Raw genomic sequence first — 26,984 nt, 5'->3', positions numbered from 1 at the left:
ATTTTCATTTAGTGTAGCTAAGACACATCCTTACATCTAGACAGACACTGGATTCCACAGTTTCCCTTTTTTAAAGTGTTCTTAAATACAAAAGCTATTCAAAACTTTGTAGCGGTAAAGCTATCCCAGTTGGTGCCTGCCATTTTAACTAGAGCTAGGCGTTTGGATTGTCATCAACCACAGCATATGAAGATACCTGGGGACCGCCTGATGTCAAATATTTCACTACAGAGCAAGAATTGCTGTGGGACACGTGCCCTGATGTTGTACCAAGTGACACACAGAGCACCATACGACAGCACACATATCAAGAGCTTCAGAAAGCTACTGTTCTTAGTCCTGTCACCTCCATGCAATCTGTTTAAGAAAGTAGAATAAATTACTTGAGTAAGAAGGAAGCACAGGGAAATGTGGAGTTGCTAATCAGACACATGGTCTGACTATATCTGTTTAAAAAGAGCATAGTATACAGATAGCACAGTTCCTATACATCAACACAGGAATCTGTCCACTCTAAGTCTTAATGGATTTGTCCCCAAGCAACATCTTTCAGTTAAAAGCTCAATTATTTTAAGGTAACAAGTCATCATTAAGGACATCACCAGGAAACCTCCAAGCCTGGTACGGCCCTCCGACTACTACCCGTTATTGATCTTCCATGTAGGTGGAGAGGAAGCTGCAACCCGTAGTCCAAAAGCTATCAAGACAGACTTCAGGGCCTTGGGACAGTTGGTGAGGGAATCAGGAGCACACGTTATTTTTTCCTCCATCCTTCCAGTTGCGGGCAGGAACATTGAAAGGAACGGATGGATCCAGTCCATTTAATACATGGCTCCGTGGCTGGTGTCAACATCATAATTTTGGGTTTTTCAATAATGGGATGGCCTACACGGCACCAGGCTTGCTGGCATCCGACGGGGTTCACCTTTCCCAAAGCGGGAAGACGGTCTTTGCTCAGGAGCTTGAGAGGCTCATTGACAGGGCTTTAAACTAGATTTGAAGGGGGAGGGGGTCGACACCACGTCTGCCTGTGACAAGGGGTGGGATGGCAGACCATGGTTAGAGGGACAGGGTACTAGCGGGGGATGGGGTGCTAGCAGGGGCCCTCAGCCTGTTGATCTGAGGCGTGCTGGAGACACTGCAGCACAGCTCAAGTCTTACGGGGATGAGCGGGGCGCTCTTGAGGTAACAGGAGCCAACAGGGCAATATCAGACAAATTCCTCAAAAGAACCAAGGGGTGTTCCTCCAAGAAGGTGACATGGCCAACTGCCCAGCTGAAGTGCCTCTATGCCAATGCATGCAGCATGGGCAACAAACAGGAGGAGCTGGAAGCCACCGCACTGCTAGAAAGCTACGACCTAGCTGCCATCACTGGAACTTGGTGGGACGAATCCCATGACTGGAGTTCAGCTATCGAAGACTACAGGCTGTTCAGAAGGGACAGGCGAAGTAGGAAGGGCGGAGGCGTTGCCCTCTACGTCAAGGAATGGATAGAGTGTGAAGAAGTGTCCCTGAAGAACAGCCATGAGCAGGTTGAAAGTTTATAGGTAAGAATTAGAGACCGAGGCAACAAAGGGAACCTTGTGGTTGGGGTCTACGATAGGCCGCCTGATCAAGGGGAACCTATTGACAAAGCCTTTTTTCTTCAGCTACAGGAAGCTTCACGCTCACAGGCTCTTCTCCTGATGGGGGATTTCAACCACCCTGACATTTACTGGGAAAGTAGCACGGCAGGCAGTAGGCAATCTAGGAGACTCCTGGAGTGCATAGACGACAAGCCAGGTAATAGATAGCCCTACCAGAGGGGACGCAGTACTGGATCTGGTGGTCAGCAATCTAAGGGAGCTCATTGGTGATGTCAGGACTGGAGGCAGCCTTGGCTGCAGTGATCACACACTGGTAGAGTTCACAGTTCGGAGAGATAAGGGTCAGGTGAAGAGTATAGTCAGGACCCTGAATTTCAGGAAAGCAAACTGAAGAGCTCTTCAAGAAGTTAATCAACAGGACTCCCTGGGAAATGGCCCTCAGGGACAAGGGAGCAGAACAGAGCTGGCAGGTCTTCAAGGATGCTTTCCATAGGGCACAAGAGCTCTCGATCCCCAAGTGCAGGAAATCGGGCAAGGAAGGGAAGAGGCCGGCATGGCTGAGCCATGACCTGGGGATCAAACTAAAGACCAAGAAGAGATTGCACAGGCAGTAGAAGAAGGGACTGGTATCTTGGGAAAAGTACAGGGACGCTGCCCAGTTGTGTAAGGATGGGATCAGGAAGGCCAAGGCTCGGCTGGAGCCGAACCTGGCGAGGGATGCAAAGAATAATAAGAAGGGCTTCTACAGGTACGTCAACCAGAAAAGGAAGGTTAAGGAAAGCGTACCCCCTCTGATGAGGGGTAGTGGTGAGCTGATAACAACAGCCGAGAAGGCTGAGGCACTCAACAACTTTTTTGCCTCAGTCTTCACTGGCAATCTCTCTCCTCACACCTCCCAAGTCATTGGCCAATTTGATGGCGATTGAGAGGGCAGAGGTCCTCCCACTGTAAGAGAAGATCAGGTTCAGTGACCACCTGAGGAACCTGAACGTATATAACTATGGGTCCTGATGAGATGCATCCCAGAGTCCTGAGGGAACTGGATGATGTAGTTGCTAAGCCACTCTCCATGATACTTGAAAAGTCATGGCAGTCAGACGAAGTCCCTGGGGACTGGAAAAAGGGAAATATTGCCACCATTTTTAAAAAGGGTAGAAAGGAAGACCCTGAGAACTACTGACCTGTCAGCCTCACCTCTGTGCCTGGGAAGATCATGGAACAGATCCTCCTGGAATCTATGCTAAGGCACACAGAGGACAGGGAGGTGATTCGGGACAGTCAGCATGGCTTCACCAAGGGCAAGTCCTGCCTGACCAACCTGGTGGCCTTCTCTGATGGAGTAACTACATCAGTGGACAAGGGAAGAGTTACGGATGTCATCTATCTGGACTTCTGTAGGGCCTTTGACAGGGTCCCCCACAGTATCCTCCTCTCTAAATTGGAAGGATACAGATTTGATGGGTGGACTGTTCGGTGGATAAGGAATTGGCTGGATGGTCGCATCCAGAGGGTAGTGATCAATGGCTCAACGTCCAGATGGAGAACAGTGACGAGTGGTGTCCCTCAGGGGTCCCTTCTGGGGCCAGTGCTGTTCAATATCTTCATCAATGACATAGGCAGCGGGATCAAGTGCACCATCAGCAAGTTTGCAGATTACACCAAGTTGAGTGGTGCAGTTGACACACCTGAGGGATGGGATGCCATCCAGAGGGATCTGGACAGGCTGGAAAGGTGGGCCTGTGTGAACCTCATGAGGTTCAACAAGGACACGTGCAGGGTCCTGCACTTGGGTCGGGGCAACCCCTGGTATCAGTACAGGCTGGGGGATGAAGGGATTGTGTGCAGCCCTGGCAAGGACTTGGGGGTACTGGTGGATGAAAAGCTGGACATGAGCCAACAATGTGCGCTCCCAGCCAACCATATCCTGGGCTGCATCAAAAGAAGCGTGGCCAGCTGGTTGAGGGAGGTGATTCTGCCCCTCTACTCTGCTCTGGTGAGGCCCCAGCTGGAGTACTGCATCCAGCTCTGGGGTTCCCAGCATAGGAAGGACATGGACCTGTTGGAGTGGGTCCAGAGGAGGGCCACAAAAATTATCAGAGGACTGGAACACCTCTCTTATGAGGAAAGGCTGAAAGAGCTGGGGCTGTTCAGCCTGAAGAGAAGGCTGCAGGGTGACCTTATTGCAGCCTTCCAGTACTTAAAGGGGGCTTATAAGAAAGATGGGGACAGACTTTTTAGCAGGGCCAGTAGCAATAGGACAAGGGGTAATGGTTTTAAACTAAAGGAGGGTAGATTCAGACTGGATATAAGGAAGAAATTTTGTACATTGAGGGTAGTAAAACACTGGAACGGGTTGCCCAGAGAGGTGGTAGATGCCCCATCCCTGGCAACATTCAAGGCCAGGCTGGATGGGGCTCTGAGCAACCTGATGGAGTTGTAGATGTCCCTGCCCATTGCAGGGGGGATGGACTAGATGACCTTTAAAGGTCCCTTCCATCCCAATGCATTCTATGATTCTATGAGTCTTCCTGATACTACTACACTATGTTAGTATTTCTAATTAATTTTTTTTTTCTTTTTAAAACTTTACAGGGGAATCTCAGAAATAATTACAATAATCAACAACAGCTCTACACATCAGAGCCTCTTCTTATATAGAAGTCACCCCAATTGTAATCCTGAAATAACTTTCAGTCAAACTTCTGATACTGCAGCTCTTCATATCAAATAAATGGAAAATTTAAATGCAAAGTACATTTCCTTCTGATTTTAAAAACCTGACTGTAGCGCTATCACCTCTGACTGACAACACAACAAAATAAGGATTTTACCATATGAATTGGACAGTCTTCAGAGGGACAAAAATGCTGCAAATACTACCAACAACATATACCTCATTTATTTTTCAGCTATATTTGATTTCTGAAAGACTTGGAAGTCTGTAATATCTGAAAAGTATAATTTTCAAGGAGGGGTAAAAAACCCTACTGTTCCTTTTAGAGTCAAGCCTCTTCTTTGCCCTCCCCACACACACACTTTTTTATGTTCCCATGTCACCTTTAACAGATTTTATGGAGTTAAAAGACTGATTGCTATCTCGCATTTGACGTACAAGGAATGCCGTACTCTAGTAAATTGGCTCCAGATGCTGAAAAATGTTCACACTCAAAAAAATGTGTATTTTAATTTAAAAATATATATATAAAAAATTATAAAAAATGAAGGGATTTTTAAGGCTAATTTTTAAAGGAGATCCTGGGAACTAAACAGTTGCAAGTAAGCAAACACCACCTGTATCTCACTTCACTTTCCATGAAGCAATACAATTTCATTTAAGGAATATTTCCTTGATCTTCAGAAAAGGGATACACCTCTAAAGCAAATATCAAGTTCTGCAACAAAGACACCTGATAGGACAGAATTCTTAATTGCTTCAGAGTGTCTCCTTGTTCCCCTGCTCTGTATATTTTAAATGCTAATTCTTAGTTTTATAAAAAGAGCTAAAGAACTAACATAATTCAAGCAGAAAACTGGAAGTTTCAATAGATTTTCTCTTTCTGCCTTTTTTTTTTTTTTTAAATAGAATAATGATAATGGCGCATACTTTTACTCCATGTATCTGCAAAGATAATCAACTCTTGGAAAAGCAGGCAGTTTATTTTGTTTACTATGAGGGCAACAATAATAGCAAAGCTGTCGGCTAGATCTCATCCATACAGTGTAGTTCACCCAGGCCTAAAATAAGTGAGTTTTTATTAGGAATTCAAACCTAACACCAAATATATACAAGGCACTTCGTGGGCTTACGGGTCAAATATAATCTAAAAGCAAACAGTTTACAAAAATCTCATAGACTTCTTTGAAAACCTTTCCTCACCAAACAAGAAAGATTTATAGCTAAATTTAAAAAGTAGTAAGTACAGCAATATAAGTAGCCTTTAAGCCTCTCCCAGTCCATTTTCTTCTCTGCCAATATAGATACGACTAACAAAAAGCCAATGTATTCATACAGATATTTATTATGTTTTGAAAAGATCATATTTAGATGCCAATTCTGCAGATAATTCTGTATGGGCAAAAATCTAGACCTACAGAATTTATTTTATTCATTATTAAATTCATATTTGAGTAAAAGATTTTCAAAGCTTGAATAAAAACAAATTTTTAAACATTTTATACATAATTACATCTTTTTGCTCAGCTGTTTAGAATTATTACATCTTTCTCCTGAAATGAGTAACTACCAATATTATCTTTATTTTGTTTTTAAATGAAAGACCTAAAAGGGAACTCAGCAAAACACAGATTCCCTTTCCAATATTAATTTGGTTTTTGTTTTGTTGGTTTTTTTAAGAATCTGAAATGTATTACAAGTTCAGAATTTAAACATACTATTTGCTGTTGACTATCAGAGCATAATAAATAAATAAATGATGATATATTTTGAAATGTAACTAGAAACTAATGCCCAGAGTCACACCATAATTTAGAACTGTAGTTGCAAGTATGTAATCTTCAAAATTTCTTACATTCTCATACAACAATTAACTAGTCAGGTAAAATCGCATTTCCATAGCTGCGAAGATCTCCAATATAAGCAGCTTGACATGCAAGCCATACCCTAGTTATTAGAACTTACCTTCCCTTCCCTGGGACATTTTTACACTTCAGAAAGCCCTCACATCTGTTTTCACTCACAAAAAAAAAAAAAAATCTAAAATTTTTTGAGAAAGGAAAATTTTCTTTTGTTTTGTTTTGTTTTGTTTTGAATGAAGTTTTGTTTCAAGCAATGCTCCAAGAGTTTCTAGTCTTGTGACATTCACAGGGAAGCCGATTTGTATCTAATGCACAAACCACTCCTTCCATGGAAAGTCAGGCAGCCTGCAAACTTCAAAGGTGGAAAGGCTGAACATTTCTTGTTTTCAGCAGCCCATCTAATTAAGTACTATGGGTCTGTACCTTTCTGTCAACAATTTTTTTTTTAAACAGAAAATGGGGCAATTACCAATGAAAAAATCTTGACCAGGGATATTAATTCTCCCTGTATAAAAATTATGATCATGCTTTTAACCATTTTTGTAAACTGAAATATTCTCAAATTAAAGATATTTCAGTCTATCAAAGAGCTTAAGACTCTCTAAAAAGGACATTTTAAAAATCTTGATCGTTGTATGCCTCCTCTCAATTTTCCTATATTCATATTTTAGGAGGAAATTAATATCTGAATTAAATATAGTACTCTGCTACCTGCAATATCTATGGAGTAATTTCAAGCAATATAACTTTTATATCCCTTCTTGAAATGAGTATCACAGGGATGAAAATGGCTTTTTTTTCCTAAAGCATCTCAATATGAGATAATGTTCAGTTCACCATCATTATTCAGAAGTTTTTCATAATTGTTTTCAAAACACATCTCTGTTATAAGGTTCATTGTTCAGTATTTTTTGTACAAAACTTTCTTAATCAAGGAATTATTATTCATAACATCCAAGTACATTTCTTACAACATGCATTTTTAGAAACCACCGTGAACCCTCACACCAAGCAGCGAAGATTTCTTAATTTGTTCCTAATCTTTGATAAAAGCATAGAACATCCCATCTTGGGAACTGATTTCTGCAGACCCACAATGCCTGACAATTCCCTACTAACTACTCTATTTTGAAGTGCATCATTTGCCTAGTTACAGTCTATTTCATATGCCAAACTGATGCACCGTGCTAATTTGTCTTTTAGAAATCAAAGGGATAATACAGTGCAGAATTAGGTTCATAGATAAGAGCCAGACAAGAATCTCTGCAAGCATGTGACTTGATTCTTAGCCCTAGAACTTCCTGCACCTGCAAATCCAATAAACATGCCTGAATAAACTGTATCTTCTAGAAGACGTATTATCTCTAAATTTTCAGAACCATTACTGAGAATTGGTCAACTATTATTTTCTCTCATTTGATCATGTTTTACCTTTTTTGTTAGGCTAAGGATCACTATAGTATCAATTTTCAGTTCCCCATATGTTATCCATAGTCATACAAATTCACTCCTTAGCTTTTCTACAACGTGCTTTTTCCCGTCCTTGAATCCTTCTTGTGGCTCTTCTCTTCTTTACACACAGCAGATACCAGAACTAGACACAGTATTTGAAGACCAGACACACTCTGCTGAACACAGAGTTACCTTTCTCATCAGTTTGCTGTTTATGCATTCAAACCTTTTTAAACATAGTTCAGCATTGGAAGCTCAGACAGAACTGATTATTCACCTTTATCCTTTTTCTTTTCAGCCATTCCTTCCCCAGAAGGCCATCCTTATCCTGCAAGCACATATCCATCTTTCTTAGACGTAATCTTTTACTTTAGCTCCACCAACATAACTCTTGGTTTCTATTGCTTAACAAAAGATTCATTTTACCCTGTCCTCATACCCAGATTTTTTCAGAAATTGCAGAATTTTCCAATAAGCACAAGGTTGATAACTGATGTACAGGGAAATAACGCAATGCCAAAGTAAACACTTTGATTTAATAATTCCTTGATCAAAATTAAATTGAAATTTATCCATTAACTACATTTTATACAAAGGTTTGCCGACTTCCTATCATTACAGGTCTTTATTTGAAATGTCTTGCTGTATCAATTGAAATGTAGACATCTACTATGCCACTCCTTTTATTAAAAAAAAAAAAAAAGAAAAAAAAATACAATAAGTCCAATAAGTTATTTTCCGTAACTCACAATAACCATCATCAATCATTACATCTTTACATCTCTTAACATCGATCTTTCTTGTATCAGACATGTCCTAATTCTTGGCAGTGCTAGGTTAATGGTTGGACTCGATGATCTTAAAGGTCTTTTCCAACCTAAATGATTCTGTGATTCTATGATTCTAATTACATAACATTAACTACTTGCCAGTCTCCTACAACTTCACAAGTTTTAAAGACGTACTGAAATTTAACTCTGACAGGCTAAAAACGTGAAAATATGAGGTCCTCATAATCAGGAAATGCCAATTTATTACTTCTGGCTGCAGCTGCTGCTAACACCTGCTTTAATTAGGAACACTGATAGGAGGATCCATTTCACAATAATCCCCATTTTCATAAGCTTTTACTACCTCCTGTGATTTCTTCCCAATTACTTGATGAATGTCTCCATGTTTTCAATACCAACAATCATCAATTTTAACATTTTAATCTCATATCAAACCAACACCATTTCTGTTGAGCCTCAAATATGAAGAATGAAATTCTCTGCACAAGAATTTTGTCATGTGTGTTTTCTACACCATTTGCTTAGTCCTAAAAGGTCATTAATATCTATTAGTATCAATTGGTCCTTTCTATTCTGTCTCCCCTGGAATAAAAACTGGCATTTTAACACAGCAAGACTTCTTTTTCTGCTTTGGCTTCTGGGGCACCTAGCAGATAAACGTAATAGCACAAACTGTTTCAGAATAGTTTTGTCTAAGCTCTTTCTCCCAATAGACTGAGCTAGTAAGTCAAAGGTTACAGAAGAGTTTAAACATAACATCATAAAGATTTAACATAAGCTCTGAGGGACTCGGCATCTCAATGAGAATGATTTCAAGTTACCCATCTACTTTGAAGCTCTGAGTTCTCTTACATCATCAGTATGACAACAAGCTTAACAGTAAGATCATCTCCTTGCACAGAAGCATAACATTTGGCAGAGGCTTCACCACTGCTTGAATCTGATGAGAAAGGAGAATAAAATACATGGACTAAGCTGAAGCATGTAGTAAACTCCTATATAAAGCTGAAATTTGACTGCACAAGACATAAGATCAACCCAGAAGGGCCTGTGGCAAGAAACATTAACTGTTTCTAAATCAGAATTTGAAATATTGCTATATTAAAGTACAATACTGGGCTTGGATACATCCTTTATTCCAAAAACTGTCTAGTATTACTAACCAGAGCATACTGAAGACTGGTCAAGGGTAGAATATGTACGATGTAGAGATAAAAATGCAGGAAGACAAATTATAAGGTTGCCTCAATTGTGACAAAGGAATTCCAGAAGATGGACACAGCAAGGGTGCTGGAAGAAAAAGGTAACCATTTTGAGGTCCAATTTGGAATTTAACCCTCTCCAGTCTTCCTAGGGAAAAAAGTTAATTGCTTTATAAGCTTTTGTAGGGTTTACAGTGCTCATAAAGGCATAAAATCAATTATGTAAAAATTAAAATATTGAAGCAAATGATCCCCTGAAGTCCTTAGCAACTTAAGTTGATACTATACAATTTGTTGTACACTTGAAGTCAAGAACGGAACTGGGAAAGACAGAGAAGCATCCCTATATGCTTGAAGCACTGTAGTTCTTCCAGCAGCAAGTATCCATGCAGAGCTTGAAGATAACTGTGCAAGAACTTTCTCTACCATAAAACAGAAATTTCAGTTTACTTCTGACACTTTGATTGCTTTTCATTTTACCTTGCTGCATTATTCCACAAAAGTCAGAAGGCACATAAAATGGGTTTTTTTCCCCTATCGCTGTGGAACATGAGTTCTCTGAAAGTTCTTCACGCACTGGAGTGTACTCCAAACAAAGAGGGGCCAGAGCCTGCACAAACTGCTTGACAGAAAAATACAGAATGTATGAAAGTTATTTATCGTAACTGTATTTTTTTCTTCTTCCCACCACCTTATTAGTTTCTGCACTACTGTTGAAATAAAGTGGAAGTATGGTAAAAGAAACATTTAATCTTGGAATCTACTACTAGCAGAGGTCAGCACTGGGACAAGATGCTACTCATCTCTTCCAGTCCCTGGATTACGGTTTTCTGTTCTTTAATCACCATTGTTGTGAAAAGAAAAAAAAAAAAAAATCTTCAGCAGAAGGGATCACTGCTTTACAATACTTCAGATCTAAATCTTTAAGTATTATTCCCTAGAAGGATGCTGAGAATGAACTTAATCCTGAGAATACAACTAGTGTGACTTTTACGAAGTTAAGTAGCTGTATAAAATTTTAGAGTTCAGATGAAACCTTCCCCCATTAAAAAATTCAGATCCCAAAATCACTCCAAAGACCAGTCCCATTTTGGGGGAACCAGTATCAGCTTTATATAACGCCCATTGACAACTGACTTACGTCTTCTTAGACAACAAACTTGCAGTGCTTGTGAATTTCCAGCAGAAAGATTATTAAGTATGGTTTGGAAATAAGCTGTTACTGGCTAAAGAAGCTATTTTATTTTTTTTTAATAGGGACAGATGTACTAGTTAAATGTTAATTTAATATAAAAATTCCTTATTACCCTACCAACTACATTTTATTTCACTTTTTTAAATTACTTTTTATTCCTTTGAGTACACTGTTAAAGTAATGCATACACTGTTTCCTATCAGATTACAAATACATTTCAGAAAAAATTATAAAGAGCATTAAGATTGAAAATTCCAGCGCTCAAAATTTTGAAAGCATCACATCAATTGCATGGCAACTGTAATACAACCTGAGCGTATGTATTGTAACAGCTTTTAATTACATGGCCTTGTACTATTCATGGTACGTCTCTGTTCTTATTAAGCAGGAAAACAGAGGTTCTGTAGACTGGAAAAAAGTTTGGAGAGGACAAATATTTTCACAAAATGAGCTAAATGTACTTACTGAGAATAAAAGTTTTATGGAAGACATTTAATTATGTATAAATAGCACATGATGAATCTGCATTACCTTCTAAAATAAGCTTTCCTTCACATTTCATCTAATTTGAACATTAACTGTGAACAGGATAATCACACGTCTGTGAAGTAATGATTTTCATAATTTTTATGGATCTCAACAAGTACTCTTAAGAAAATGGAAAAAGAATGGTAGCTTAAGATAGCTGCGGTTAAGAAGGTTATTAGAAAAAAAATGAGGAGGAGATTCTCGAAAAAGTGCCTCAAAAGCTTTGTACAGTCTGGCCTAACTCATTCCTGATTCTGCTTCTTTGAAGTAGCAAAGGCAATTCCAAGTAAGAGTCAGTAAAAACTTTTTGGCTTGACTTCCGCTGTATTTTCTCTCACTACATTTACATGCACAAAATCTTATTTGGGGTTTTGGGTCAAATCGTTTAGATTCACTTGTCAGATTTTGTTATTGGACAATATAGAGACATTTCAAAGAGAAACATCAGCATATCATACCTGAGAAAATGTTATGTTTCTGATAATACTGATAATACTCATATGCCTGTCCTCATTGTAACAAAGTTGTAAATGGACTGCTAAACCCAGAAAATGCTTATGATGAAGTGAGGAAAGCAGCACTACAACCATAAGAAAGAGGGGAAATGAGGGAGAAGAGCACATGAAAACAATATGCTCAGACTCAAGCAGAAGTTTGTAGATGAATTTAGAGCTCATGCTCGAAGGCAAAGAAATCCCATCTGGTTTTGTTTCTTTGGGTTTTCTCGGTTTTGTTGGGGTGATTTTGTTTATGGTTTTTGTTTGGTTTTTTGTTTTTCATTCATATTCTTTGGTGCCTTCAGAAAATACCACTGTTTTAGAGGACAGGTCTAACGCTGGCTAGCAAGAATCTAAGTATGCTTAACAGAGGTGAAATTATAGGCTGAGTATCATGAAAAAGGTAATAAAACCTACCCAGTATTTCCATCCATGTATTTCAAAGCTTTTTACAATGGGAGTTTACATTATCATTTTATAGATGGACGAGTGAGATGTAATAAAGAGGACAAAGGAAGCAAGAATAGACCTGGCCAGGGAAAGGCCAGTTCTAGGAGCTGACAAGATGGGAATATTCTAAGACAAATCTAAGATGGGAAACATGGGTCATTCACTTCAAACCAATATCTTGTACTTGCATCTGTAACCCCAACTCCAACAATACATAATCCACCTCAAAGGGATTATAAAGAAATAAGAAAGTGCATACTAAAATAATCAGAACATTGATCTAAATCTGTTGGATGATCTCTGTCCATAACAGATATGAGGTTAAGATGTTTTTAAAGCTGCATTTTAATCAAAAATATGGACAGTGAACTAGGAAGTTTTGTCACATACCATTTCTTTCTATTGATTTCAAGGCAGGAAAAATATTTTTTTAATATAGTTGCCACTGCTATTGCCATTATAACCCGTAATAAAAAGCATCATTTGCCTACATCTAACAAAGATTTAAAATAATGTGGTTTTGAGATCAAGTTTTTAAGTACCTGCCTTGTTTTGTAACAAATATGAAGTTTCTTGTTTCTTAAGTATATATATTTTTTAAGTATCTCTTGCTTATGCAGTGAAAAGACACAATATAAAAGCATAAAACCCTGCCCACAACCATTCAAGTTCCATTTCTCTTTCTCCCCCAAAAAGAAAAATTAAGAAAAAAAATCTACTAGAACAACAAAAAGGACAAAATTTCAAAGTTACAAAAACAAGCTATCAGATAGTTTGCTATTTGTTTATCCAAACACAAAGGCCTTGAAAGAAACTTCAAAGCAACAAAGACTTTGGTAGATACAGTATTCCGCAAGGTCATTCCACACACAGGTTTACTGGGAACAGAAAGCCTCTCGCAGCCTCAGATGCACACAACATTTAGAACAGAGGAAGAACAAACCAGCCAATTTCAATTGCTAAAAAGCACACAAGAATATGAAAATGTCATCTGGCTGCACAGGGGTCCAGATTCAGAATATCCTTTTACATGTTTAAACTGGTAATTCTCCATATAGACATTTTGATTTTTAGTTAAGCTAAATTGGGAAAAAATAATTGAGGGACATACTCAGCACAGCTGACATACTTGAGTACTGATTTTGTTTTCTCTATGTAACAGAGCAGACAGACAATATAGTCTGTATAAACTATCATTTATTTTAGCTAAACCTGTCACATGTAATTTCCAAAGAACCTATTTTCATGCAACTTATTTTTCCCCCTACAGCCTCAACACCTGCATTTGTATAGCACAGAGGTTAATACACAGGTCAATCTACTACAGTCACCTATAGCACAGTGGCACCTATACATGGAACAAAACTTACTCTTCCAACAGTCATATTCTAATTTTTACTTTTTTTCCCAATGCGACTTTCAAGACACTTTAAATGATACTCTGTTCTTGAAAAGCATACTCAAGAATTATGGCTAAAATAAAGGCATATTTTGAGGTAAGAAAACAAATCCAATAAATGCCTACCTGAACCCACTGGAGATGAGCCAACACTAAGACTTTGTAAACTTCCATTCCTGAGCAAAGTTGGAGATTTTTGAAGACCAGAGCTTGTCACGCTTCCTGCAGCAGATGCCACAGATGAAGTTGGGGAAGCAGAAGAAACTGAAAGATGGGAAATACTTTCTTGACTTTTATTTCCTTTGGGTCTACCAGGCCCATGTTTACTTTGCTTGTTTCCTTTCCGTTTCTTCTCTGTTACAGTTTCTTCTTCTATTCCAGAAGTTTGAGCTCGTTTGTATGCTGTAGAAGTAAGGCTTGAATTACCTATGTCTCCAGGTGAGCTGTCAAAGTTTTTAGATTGAGAAACAGCTGATGATGAAGGGAGACCAATTAAGGAAGTGAAACAATTGACACCTCCCTCTTGACTCCCAGTCTCTCCTTTATGTACATCTTTGGTTGATGAAGCCTGTTGAGAATGCGTGAAACTGTCACTTCGCAGATCTGTGTCTGTAAAACTCAAAAAATCCTGGGGAGATTGAACTGAACTTCCAGAAGATGACTTTATGCTCCCAGGAGTGCCCAAAAAGCTTCCTAAAAAAGAAAGTAAAGAAAAAGTACATTTTTTTTTTCCTGTAGTTGATGAAAATTGATGGGAAAGATTAATATCTTAGAATAAAAAAATTTAAAGTACAATGTCTTTATGAGAAGTGTTACCAAGAGCTAAAGAATTTATTTTTAAGATAAGTCATTGCTTCTCCTGCTGATCTTCGCTCTGCTGGATCTGATTCTCACATTCCTATCTGAGATTCAGATTTCAATTTGGGGCACAAACAAGGTGAAAATTAATAAAAGGAGAATAACAACTTTGTTGCTTAGGCAGCTTTGACATCCCTCATGTTTTGAAGCCACAACAAACACTCGGTGCAACTCAGAGCAAGTTTTTTTTTTAAACATACACATATATATAAAAAGAAGGAGGCTGACAGAAACGTGCTATGATCACATCTACACTATGCCTACAATCTTCCTTACCATTCTACCTAAATCAAGGGTCTGACACAGGTCAAGGGAACAGCAATTGCACTTAATTTACCCTGGCTGTGGAGGTGTTCCACAGAATAGGTATTTTTCAAAATGACAGTAGAGGAAGTGGAAAACAGTGTATAAAATTGGCATTTTAAGATTCCTTTAGCACTGCCAGAGAACCATAAAGATCTTTTGTGTAATAGAATTACACTGCTTCTGTAATATCTGGAAGGCAGTCATTTCATCACTGTGTTAGCGCATCCAAGGCAGAAAATGAGGCACACTTAGGAAATATAAACATCTACTTTCACCGAAACTTAGTAATTTTATATGGGTGGGTGCATGTGGGTACTGTTTTGTAGAACTCAGACTGATGACGACTATCCCATCAAGAAAATACTCCTAAATACAACATTAGGTGTAAAAAAAGTCCTTTAAAAATTACTGTTTTATCATTAGTACTCCATTAAATATTATTATGAATTCTATTTAAAATATAATTTACATTAATACAGCAATTTAAAAATCATAAAAACATTGTTGTTTTGTATTTTAAATATGTTACATCAACTTCACTTAATGCAGCTTTAAAGAAAATACATGCACATAGTAAAGATCTATTTTGCCATCTGCAGTGAGCAAGGTTTTTCTTTGAATGCAGGACTCCAGAAGGCAATTTTCAAAGTTTTGAGAATTCAAACAAAAAAACACTTCAGGTTTTTCAAGTAAAAAAGCCTGAAATATTGAAACATTTCTAGACAAATTTAAAAGTGCTCACTGCATAAATAAACTCAAAGAAAGAGCAACATCATAAAGCTGAAAGGACAGTCAGCTACTATGTGCCACAGTGAAAATTATGGAGGAACAATTACTTTATAGAAGGTCTAATTTGTTGTGTTTCAAAATAATATCTTTTATTACTTAAGTAATAAAAAAGACTTTTAAATTTTTTTTATCTTTCTTCAACCCTGATGAAGATGCCATAATAAAATCAGCTTTTTAGAAGCGTCAACAGTGCATTTAGTGCATTTTAGCATGTTCAAAACGTCAAACTTTTTGTATTACATAACGTAAATAAACTGTATATACTTGTCAGGTAATCATTTTCTGCTTATGTATTTCGATGACCAAAAAAAAAAGTAAAAAGGCCTTTCACTTTGAAGAAAATGGTATATTTTAAATGTTGGCATCTTGAAAAATTATTTAGGGGCCACCGCATCCTATACATTAGGCAGTCCAGTTTCGTTCTAATATGCGCTATCTAAAAAACATTAGTATTATTCTCTCAAAGAGCTAAGAAAGACCCCTAGACTCAAATTCACATGTTAAATTTTACCCCAGACTAACTTTTCAGCACATAAAAAAACTTCTGGTTTTAGCAGTTAAAAAGAATACCTTAACAGTCTAAACAAAAGCATCAGTTTTGCCCTTTAAAGATGCACGACCTTCTTTTTCATGTTATGACAATGAACATTGTTTCCCTGAAAAAAGTTATTTTTTCCCCAAAGTAAAACGACATTCTCATTATTGAGGATAAAGGATGAGCTACTTTTCAAGTTTTAAATATGTAAGATTTCCAATTCCTGTCAAAGCAGAAGTCATGTTACAGTGTAACAATTAATACCTTGCTGAAAAGGGCTAGCTGCAGTCACAGTTGTTCCTGGATTTCTTCCAGCACCAGGCTTTCTTCCCCTCTGACCTGAGCTATGACCTGCAGATTTCTTCCCTTTGCTCTCTGACCCTCTAGCCTCTGAAGAATCTTTTCCACTTGAAATGTGTGTAGAAACTTCCTGGAAATTTGCATTTGTAAATCGAGCTGTGGTATCTTCCAACCGCTTCAAGGAGCCTGACATGGAGTTGTTGCTAGTGCTTGTGTATGTCTAGCATTTTGATGAAAGAAAAGAAATAAAAGAAAAGAAAGTTAGGTCACACAAAAAACTGTAACCAAAGAAGTGTTTAAAAGAACCCATTCTTTCAAATAAACTTGGAAGTGTTCAGATACTAAGGTAACTGGCAACAGCAGGAGTTACATAAACTGAATTGTTAAGATTTTCAGCAAACCATTTAAGTGCATAGAACTTCACTTTGTAGAAAAAAATGCGCAAAAATAACGTCAGCTTTGGTTGAAATTTTTACTTTGTTGAGGTCAATGGATTAATCTCCAATCTATGGTTACACAGTCTTTATATTCTATTTAAATAGGATAGTTATTTTACCACTTAAAAATTAAAAAGAAAAAATGAGACTTCAAATATTTTTCTGAAAACACAATTTTTGTGCAGTTTGTTTTGTCAAACTGGAAACATTGTTCCATCAGCAGTGGAACTGATGAAGGCTTCAGAATCTAGGAACCTGCATTTTTAAGACTTTATACTCTCAACGCCAAACCAAAATCAACTCCAAGAAGCTCAACTGCGCCTTATGTCTTCACTTCCCATCATCACACAAGGATTCCCTGAACTGTCCCTATCATCCAGTTCCTTAAGTACCATCAAGTAAAGAAGACACGTGAGATCTAGCTGGCCAAGACACATGCAGGAATGACTGGCTACCTACTACAACCCTGCTACCTGACAGGAAGGAAAAAGCGTAACACGCTCTTGAGCTCCCACTGAAGATTTCTTCCTCAGCCCCCACCCATCGCCAAGAATTTTGGCCCTTCTCCTACACCCATAAACTCTTCACAGGGCTTTCAACAATTTTACCTTTAGACCCATTATTCTTTCATTAAATTTTGTCAGAATTGTTCATATCGGTTAACAATAGTCAAAATAGGTTCACAGAAAGTAATTAAGTAAGCAGGGAAACTGCGTGCACAGCATTAGGAAACCACAGAAAGGAATATAATTGTTTTCGTAATAAAAAAAAATTGGACTTGTGATAGCAGAATTTTAATATCAGAAGAAAGAAAATGAAAGCAAAATTAGGAAAAAGGAAACAATATTCCATTGTTATTTATACTCAAACCAGCTAGTAAAATAGCCTTTTAACTGTATAAAGTGTCTTCAACAAAAAAAATAGGGATCAAACCTAGAAGCTACTCATCTGTTCAGAACAAGCTTAGTTTGTTTTTCAGTTTGTTATAGAAGAGAGTTTAAAATAGTATCTAAATTTATCTCCATTAAAGACCACACAAATACATGCCTCTCAAAATTGAGCATATACACAAGTTTTCTCTTCCCCAGCTGGGATGCTTGCTGAATTTAGGCCTACAGCAGAATATTGCCTCACTTTACATACAGCTTTGTATGGCTGGTATAAAAAGTTTTTCATATTTTTACTAAAACAGAGAAGACATTTACATAGAACTTAGTTTTCGCTTGCAAATGCCAGAAGACAACTAAATACGCAAACTTTGAGGAAGATGAAAATTTCAATCTATTTGCATACTGCCCTGTATGAATTATTGGGGAGAGGAGTAGTGTTTATTTGGGGTGAGGAATCAACTTGGCCAATAGCTTCTTTAAAAACATGGTTTCCATGGAAATTGCTTTACTTGAATTCTACTGCGAGTCTGTTGTTCTAGTTATTAGTTTCTACTGTTGTTTTTTTAACTTGTTCCATGCAAAGACTGTAAACCAAGCTAAGACAGGTATTGCTTTCCAAACTACAACAGCAGACCCAACTGACTCCAAAGACAGCAAAGTAATACATGAATCTGAAGGATTCAAACTGGTTGGGCTTCATGCTTTGTTTTACACTGTTGGTGTCTCCAGGCACAATAGGCCAATATAGAAAACAATCAGACTCACTCTTCAAGCACTTTGCCCATTAGCTTAGGCTCATCCTGAAGCTCTCCATCCCACCAAACCTATGTGACCTAGTGTAGTAAAAAGCCATGCACAGACAATGCTTCTAAACTCTTCACTCATGAGTGAAAAGAAGTAGAGCACACCCTAATTAGAAATCCAGTATTAAAATCTACTATAGAATCAAATTCAATTTTGTCAGTTCCTCTGTGCCACTTGAGAGAAGCGATTCTACGTATCTTAACATTTGAAGCTGAAACTTTGATATACTAACTCATGTTGAGTACCATTATGTCTTTAAGGTCCCAAAGTAACATCTCCATGTTAGCATTAAATTAAGAATAAACAAATGTTTCATATTTTCATACTGTTCAATCACTGCTATTTTTTCTTCCTATAGCAAGCAAGCCAAATCATAACAAAATTATCTCACTATACAATATTCTAAATGAAAAATATACATCACTATGAACATGTACAAAGTATCCGTAAAGTATCCACTGGTATGAAACAAACTCTGCATAGTCCATCAAAAATCCAACACTTTTTAGCAAGCAAAGAATATATTTTAATTTACCTACCTAAAAGAAAGGCAAAACATAGCCTTTCAAAATATATATAGCAAATATAGCCCTATTATGAACTGCAATAAAAATATATTATGGATTTTCTGAATAACAGTGAAGAAAAAACAGTTTAAGTCTGTTAAAGTACAACGTTGAAAATAATTTACCTCAAATTCATATTATGATACTGGTAACTGTTTATAATGAAGATGAAGCAAATTCTAAGGTAAGTTTAGTAGTTAACTTTTTGAACTATTACGAAGTATACAAGTATGCTCAATTTTCCTTAAACTGATGTGTCACTTGACCTGAGTTAAGAAGCAGTGGTTCAAATCTGGGTCATTTGAACAAAAGGCTTCCAGACATGCAATAACCCAAAACAAAAGTCAGGCTTTTTGTAGGATCCCGGATTTCTCCTTTTATCCAATTCCCTCCTTATCTCCCGTCCAGTCATTTGAATGCTAATTGCAAGGATAATTCTCCGTAGGTATCAACAATCATACTTTGATGTTATCTAGTAACTCTTCTCATTCACTGCTGGGGGGGGGGGGGGGCGGAATTTTTTCTTTTAAAAAGGAAATTAAGAGTTTAACATAGTTCTACAGACTGCCCAGGGCTAGGAAATTACAAGTAGGCATTAATTTGCATATACTGTGCAGAGATTTGGGCTGACTGCAAGCCTGAATCCTGCTCTTAGCAGATTTTGGAGAACATACGTGCACATCGCTGTTCTGCTTTTGAAAATTTTCCTCCAACAGGTATTTCTGTTTTGGAAGGTGTTATAAAACATACTGAAATCTACATGCTTACTCCAAGTATCTTGAACACTATACGATGCAATAGACACTTAGAAAAGTAAAACTGGTATCACTTGGTCAGTGTTTTTTTCGCAGATTATATTCCTTACTTTAAGGACTTAATTGCAACAAAGTGCCCTAAAACAGATATGCACTGAGAATCCACACGATATGCAATAAGATCTAAGGTAAAACTGCAGCACAAACTTTAGGTTATTAAGCTAATTGGTTCATACAACAACTTAGCCAACCCTAAACAAGCTGCTTTTTTAAAACGCTAAGTTCTAAAAGACAAAGGCCTAACATAAATGTCACAAAAAAAAACCCTAATATGCCATGCCAAAGTTATATTGGTTTGTTTGTTTGGGCGATTTTTTGAGGTCAGGAGAGTAAGACTGGCAGGGAGCAAGGATCTGAGGATGCAGGCAGAACATCTTTGGTTATATAATGACTGGCTTCAGCCTCTGCCGTCCCCCCTCTCCCCAGCACATACTTTTAAGTGGAATATGCTACTCGAGGCTCCCCAGTTCACTGCTCACACTCCAAGGCAGTCATTTTCCACCATTTAAGTACAAACATCCCCCACAAAGGAGATCTCCCTGATGCTGTCACCCAATACCATCCCTTGGTTTATTTGGGAGGACTTCACTAGCTACGTCATGAACGTTAATCCTGTTCTCAAAAATCAATCAGTATTTGCTAGTGCAATTACCAAACTAACCCTGCGTGTATCAGGGTTCCTTTATGCTTCCCATAAACCAGTTCGCAGGTTTTTCCCTAAAAGCTCACTTTCACCTTGCCAACTTGGCGTACAGAGTTACGGTCATTTTACACCCCCCCATATATCACTCTGTGCGCCCTGAAGAGTTGTACCACCTATCTGCAGCAAGTCTTAAAACTTCTGGGAAAGCTTCAGATTTACGGTAAAGGCATAATAATCATTCTTGCTATACACAGTACGTCCCAAGGCTTGAGAAGCCTTTAGCCCTAATACAGATATATAGGCCCGTAATCTTGCACAGAGAAGGGAAGGACCACAGCAGGTCATCATCCACTAAAATGCCAGATGGTAAGGGAATGGTCCAAGCAAAAAACACCCAAACAAAAAAAATCAACACACACCCCCATAGCCCACAAACACCACACTACTGTAGGACAGTGACGTTCAGTCATACCAAATAGATATTTTTCTACTTATTTCATTCCTTTCTGTATCCCACTGCAGTAGGATCTGATCATGCCCCTTGAGAACGACAGCAGTCTGACAGTCAGGGTGACCTGAGAAGGGCTATCACCATCATCTCTACCATTACAGATAAAATTCAGTCAGCTGTACTTTCTGTTTGCAGTATCTTTTATTTAGTTACTGGCTACAATTTGAAAGCAGATACATTGTCTTGTGTATCTTTGCGTACATCAATGTTTTGGGGTTTGAACTTAAAAAAAAAAAAAAAAGACAACTGTATTTTTCTGGATCTGTTAAACCATACACATTTTTAAATTTTCAACACAAGCCCAGCCTCCCAAAGCTCAAAACCTGAGACAGAAGCTTTTATCAGGACTAAATAAAGGGTTGATGGCAATTCCCAATTAAGAAGAAGGCAGGAAGAAAACCTCATCCAAAGGGGCAGAGAGAAAACTCAAGTTCGTAAGTGATTCATTCTAGTCCTTCTTAAAACATTCTGCATCCATATCCCAAAAGAAAAGTGAAAAATTTATTAATACATTAATCAAAGAGTAGTTAAGAATTTCTTATTTCAAACTTTTTCAAAACTTAACTGACCCAGACTAAGGAGTTTTTGCTGAAACATTACAGGGATGCACAAAACGCATACTTGTATCTCAACACAGCATTTGGACTGGAACCAAAGTAAAATTTCTTGGAATTAATTTTTGCAGGACAAACAGGCAAGCCAAGTATACCAACTCACATAATGTAAATCCACAGTTTATTCTGCAGCCTTTCATGAACGTATCTTAAGAAGCCACTCATCCAGATAAAAACATCCTTTAAGGAATCACCTACATAAATGGTCACTGCCACTGTATCATAAAGGATTTCACTTCTTTAAAAAGGAAAACCAAAATTCATTTCAAGTTCCAGTACCCCCCAACAGGAACAACACGGTAGCAGAAGTGATTATATAGCATGATAAAATAATGTATTCACTGCAATGACAGACTGCTGTGAAAAAGACATCAAGTCCAAATTAATTCTGACAACTCTATATAAAGGGATACACAAAAGTAACACATTAACAAAATATTCTGAACCAAATATTTATCTCAGAAGAAAAAACAAAGTTTGTTTAGTTATTAGAATTTCAAAATTTTGAGGAACACACTATGAATTTATAACCTAGAAAAGCAAATGCATGTAAATGTTGTCAAAAGGACTTTGGAAAAAAATTAAAATAAGATAACTGAAGGAACTAGCCACAGAAAATCACTTCCAAATATCCAGCAGATACTTTTTTTAAAAACGTAATCACGCTTAGTAACTTCATTTAAAAAAAACTGAACACCAATTTTCCTGACGGTCTCAAGCATTATAAAGTTTCCTGACCATCTCAAGAATTATAAAAAGAAGGTAGAAAATGAAGCAGATAGCTTAGATAGAAAGAAACGCAGGGTGTAAAAGGTTTAAAAAAAAAAAAAAAACTAACAGGAGACATGTTGATATTTAAATTCCACAATTAATACTTCTGGTTTAGTTTAATTCATTTATAATTTAGGTTCTAGAATTATAGAGTTTCTATTCTCTTTAATATTTGCTATACATGCATAGGTAGTACAATCTTGATTAACAGTATGGCCAACAACTCAGCAACTTTTTCATTTTTTACTTGGATTAAATAGAGATCTTCTAAAAATGGGATTTTACTCTTGTTCACCTTAAAGTGTACACCATTCAGTCATAAACTTTGTAATTAGGAAAAGTCTAGGGAGGAGCAATTAGAAAATAGATTAGCAGAAAAACAGAATCCAACTGTATCTTCTAGCATACTCAAATAGGTAGGAGTCAAAAATAACCAATATTTCAATATATTTTCTTTAACTTTTACACAAATATACAGCAACATCACTTTTCGTTAAGCTTTTGATGATGGTTAGATAATCATAGTACAAAAGGGATATATTCAATTAAGATAAGATCATAGATAGCACAAAACCTAAACAAAAAATTGTATCATCTAAAGGAAGTTCCCACACAGGAAAATTATTTTACAGGCTATGAATTTTATGAGTTGTCTCAGACTTAAGAGAAACATGTTCAGGACAAATTAATAAAATGAAATAACAAATCACATGGACCAGTCAGTACTATTCAAAGAGTTCTACAACAATTTCAATAAAAACTGTCACACTCACTGACTGCAATGTCTAATCATTCTCAAATCAAAACAGCAAAGCAGCAAATTGACTACCTTTTTTTTTTCCTTTAAATAAAGAGTTATTGGGAGTTTCAGAAATCCACTGACTAGTAAGTCTCATTTGACATAATTGTGTCAAAAAGAATACAGTAGAACCAGAAACAAGACTACTTTATCAGAAGCATGAGTCACAAATAATGAGATGTTAACAGGTACACATCCGCAAGTTAATACTCCTACTATTGAGAATAAAGAAATATCCAAAGCATAATAAAAAACTAACTTTCTTGGTGACGATTCTTGAAGTTGATACCATTAGTTATCCAGGGACTAGAGAAAGTTGGTATTTCAATTTTTTTACCCTGTCCTGACAATGTCTCGGTGTACCATATGCAAATAGACACATTTGTTGAATATTGCATCACAGCAACCAAACTACATACAGTTAACAAAAGTTTCGGCTAAAAAACTGTTCTACTTACTGACAGCTAATTAATTCAAACTGTAATTCCCTGACTCAGATGTCAAACATTCCCACAAGAACGGGACAAATGTTTTCCAGCTTTGAAGTCAGAAAACCCATTTCTCAATACTGCTGCCCACTTTGTAACACCACCATTAGTGTTATTTTTTTGGTGGATAGTGAAAGTGATTCTTAGAGTACAATGAGAACAGTCCTTACTATTTAACCCTCTGCGTTGTCCCTTGAGTTAGATATTTGCTAGCACATTAACAGGATGGAAAGACCACAGAACCTAAAGGAGTAAACTGTTAAAAAAGGCAATGTGATGTTACAAGTATATGAAGCATAAGTTTCAGTCTCCTACCTACCAGCTTAAATGCTTACAGGTTCAGTGACAGCTCAGCACACACAAGTGAATTTCAAAGGCAAGATTTTCTAGAACTTCTCAAATTATTAAACATAAGTCAATGAAATAAAACTTACCTGATTGGTACCATTAAATCACTCACTATTCAATTACAAAAATCTAAGCCTTTCTTCATATTATAAACTTCAAAGTATTTTAGAATTTTACATTATAGGAAAAAATACCAAGTGTGTTTGATAATTATAGAATCTAGGCCATTTTAAAGCTTGGGTATCTTCACCGGAATGACGAATCACAAAATTTCAACATAAGTAACTGAAGTGCAAGAGGAGGAAAATACATTGACTTACTTTCTCTGTAGTTACAGTAAGAGATGGAACCAAGGATGGTGAGGACTCCGACTGCTTCTTATATTTTTGCTTGTGTTTATCTTTCTCTTTATATTTCTAGAAGTTATAAAAGAGAATATAACCTAAGTTCAGCTTCCTCTTTAACATAACCCATTTTAAGTAGCACCAAGTGTTATCAAAATTTAAGAGAGATAGTAATAATGTCCTGTGCTGTTTTAATGGAAACAACATTAATGTTTTGAAATTTTTATAATACAATTTTATAAGAGCAAATCAAGTATTTATATTTGCTTTCAAAATACACAAACTGAAGCTCTTCAATTATAGCCAGCATTTATGAATCCACTGTTGTTAATATTATCCATCTTCCCAATAATCAATTAATCAACAAAAGAAAGTGGATTAAAAACAGAGACATGGCTTCTGCTTCGTAGGTCTTCCTGCATTTCTGCACCAAAGATTCCCATCTTCCTGCATTTCTGCACCTGCATAGTATTTTTTGTTCAGATATCACTGTAAATTAATGCAAGGTTTTAGCTTTGGCTCCCCTGCTGACATCTCCATGCATAAGAATGTGAAATTTGATTTAGGTTTCATTCCCAAAAAGGTGCATACAGTTTACATACTAAATAAGTATCTTCCATGTTAAACTGAACAAAATATGAAAAGCTATACAAATCAAGTGTGCTTTCTAAAGAGGCTGAGAATTTAAGAAAAAAAAAAAAGACAAATAAAAACTTTTTTTTTTTAACCACAACATGAAGCATTGGCAGTGTGAATGAAATTGTGCAAACAGAGACAAAATCATTTCTTAACCCAGAGCCTTTAGAGTATAATAGAAGTCTTCTATACTGATAGAAATCAATTCTTGGAGGATTATGGAATCAGATCCAAATTGTATTTGTTTAAATAATTGTTGTAGTTTAACCCCAGTCAGCAACCAAGCCCCACACAGCCGCTTGCTCACCCTCCCCCCAACAGTAGGGTGGGGAAGAGAATCAGAAGGGTAAAAGTAAGCAAACTAGTGGGTTGAGGTAAGAACTGTTTAAGAATTTAAATTAATAATTATAATGAAAATGAAAACAACAAGTGAGAGAGAGAAACAAAACCCAGGAAAAACAAGTGATGCAACCGCTCACCACCCGCCGACCGATGCCCAGCCTGTCCCCGAGCAGCGATTACTGCCCCCTGGCCAACTCCCCCCAGCTTACATACTGAGCATGACGTCATACGGTACGGCATAGCCCTTTGGCCAGTTGGGGTCAGCTGTCCTGGCTGTGCCCCCTCCCAGCTTCTTGTGCACCTCCTTGCTGGCAGAAAAGCCAGCTGAAAAGTCCTTGACTTACTATAAATACTGCTTAGCCACAACTAAAACATCAGTGTGTTATCACATCATTCTCATCCTAAATCCAAAACACAGCACTATACCAGCTACTAGGAAGAAAATTAACTCTATCCCAGCCGAAACCAGGACAATAATTCACACAAATACAAAAAATACAAAAGCCTGACAAAATTAACAGTTAAACTCAGAATACAGGAGGAGTTCAGTATTTTTACTAATTTAATCAAAAGCAAGTCTAGAGGGTCACTTTTTCGTTAGTATCATAGTATGGTTTATTTCGACAGTCAACATCAGAAGATGCAGAGAAACTGCAGGTGTGAGAGAAGGTTACTTGTAAGCTACTGGCACTCAAGTATTTTGCTTCTTTAACTATACATTTGTGGAATTTTTGTGTACTCACACAAAACCCAGCAGAACAGTATAATCTTATGGCCATTTGTTCAGAATGAGTGCTTCAATAGAAAGCTACCAAAAAAAATGCATACATATGGATTGACACAAGGGGTTTAAAACTCCCATTGAGTTACTGAAAATACTGAGTAGCTTGAAAAGATGAGAAAGACAACTTAAAATGTGTAAGTCTGAATAGCCGTATGAAAACTCAGTAACTGTTTTGAATTTTGAAAGTGAACCACAGTGATCATCCTCTAACTATCAAATGATTATCCAGACCCTCAAAAGAAAAAATAATGATTTGTCCAACAGTGACTGCACAACCACTCTCACCAAGCACCAGGACGAGATGTAACATGTGCATACTCTATTCAGGTATCGCTAAGTGTCAGCTTTCTGTTTCAGTCACAATGGAAGAAATACCAGAACCATGTTTCATGGAATCAGCTGACAAAAGTAAGAGAATGGGTTCTCAAATTCTCTAATAAAGTAGAATCAGTTAATTGACAATCCAAACGCAAAGCTGAAAGCAAAACAGATTTATCTCTACCTTTATAAACTATAAACAGCAGCTGACTGACTTAGCGATTGCCTTGTCTCTAACCAGCCCCGAACCCATTTAACTCAACTTATAACTTCATTTAGCCAGGAAGGAAATACAGTTTAGCCAGAAAATTAATAAATAAAGTACCAAAGCTATCTTCACCAAAACATCATGCAAAAATGTACTTGCTAGAATACAACACATAAAGTCCTTTTGATTCTTGTACGCTTTTTAAAACTCAAAGGAAGGTCCAAGAGAACTCTTTCAAAGG

At 37.1% G+C, this 26,984-nt stretch overlaps 1 protein-coding gene across 8 annotated transcripts in view; it reads right to left on the bottom strand.

Annotated features, from left to right (window-relative positions):
- Positions 1–26,984, bottom strand: part of MLLT10 (MLLT10 histone lysine methyltransferase DOT1L cofactor) — a 139,514-nt gene that overhangs the window by 53,513 nt on the left and 59,017 nt on the right. For all 8 annotated transcript variants that reach the window (XM_087776542.1, XM_087776568.1, XM_087776505.1 and 5 more), the window contains 3 exons: positions 24,432–24,527; positions 16,390–16,645; positions 13,764–14,330 (listed from right to left, as the gene is read on the bottom strand). In XM_087776542.1, coding sequence (XP_087632668.1) covers positions 13,764–14,330; positions 16,390–16,645; positions 24,432–24,527 — 919 coding nt within the window. The remainder of the gene's footprint in view (positions 1–13,763; positions 14,331–16,389; positions 16,646–24,431; positions 24,528–26,984) is intronic.

Source organism: Nipponia nippon, unplaced genomic scaffold, assembly GCF_047370975.1.
Source record: "Nipponia nippon isolate SJK-2023a ecotype South Korea unplaced genomic scaffold, ASM4737097v1 scaffold_1, whole genome shotgun sequence".
Taxonomy (NCBI): domain Eukaryota; kingdom Metazoa; phylum Chordata; class Aves; order Pelecaniformes; family Threskiornithidae; genus Nipponia; species Nipponia nippon.
The sequence above is the reverse complement of the archived record's forward strand: the minus strand, read 5'-3'. Positions and strand labels throughout refer to the sequence as shown.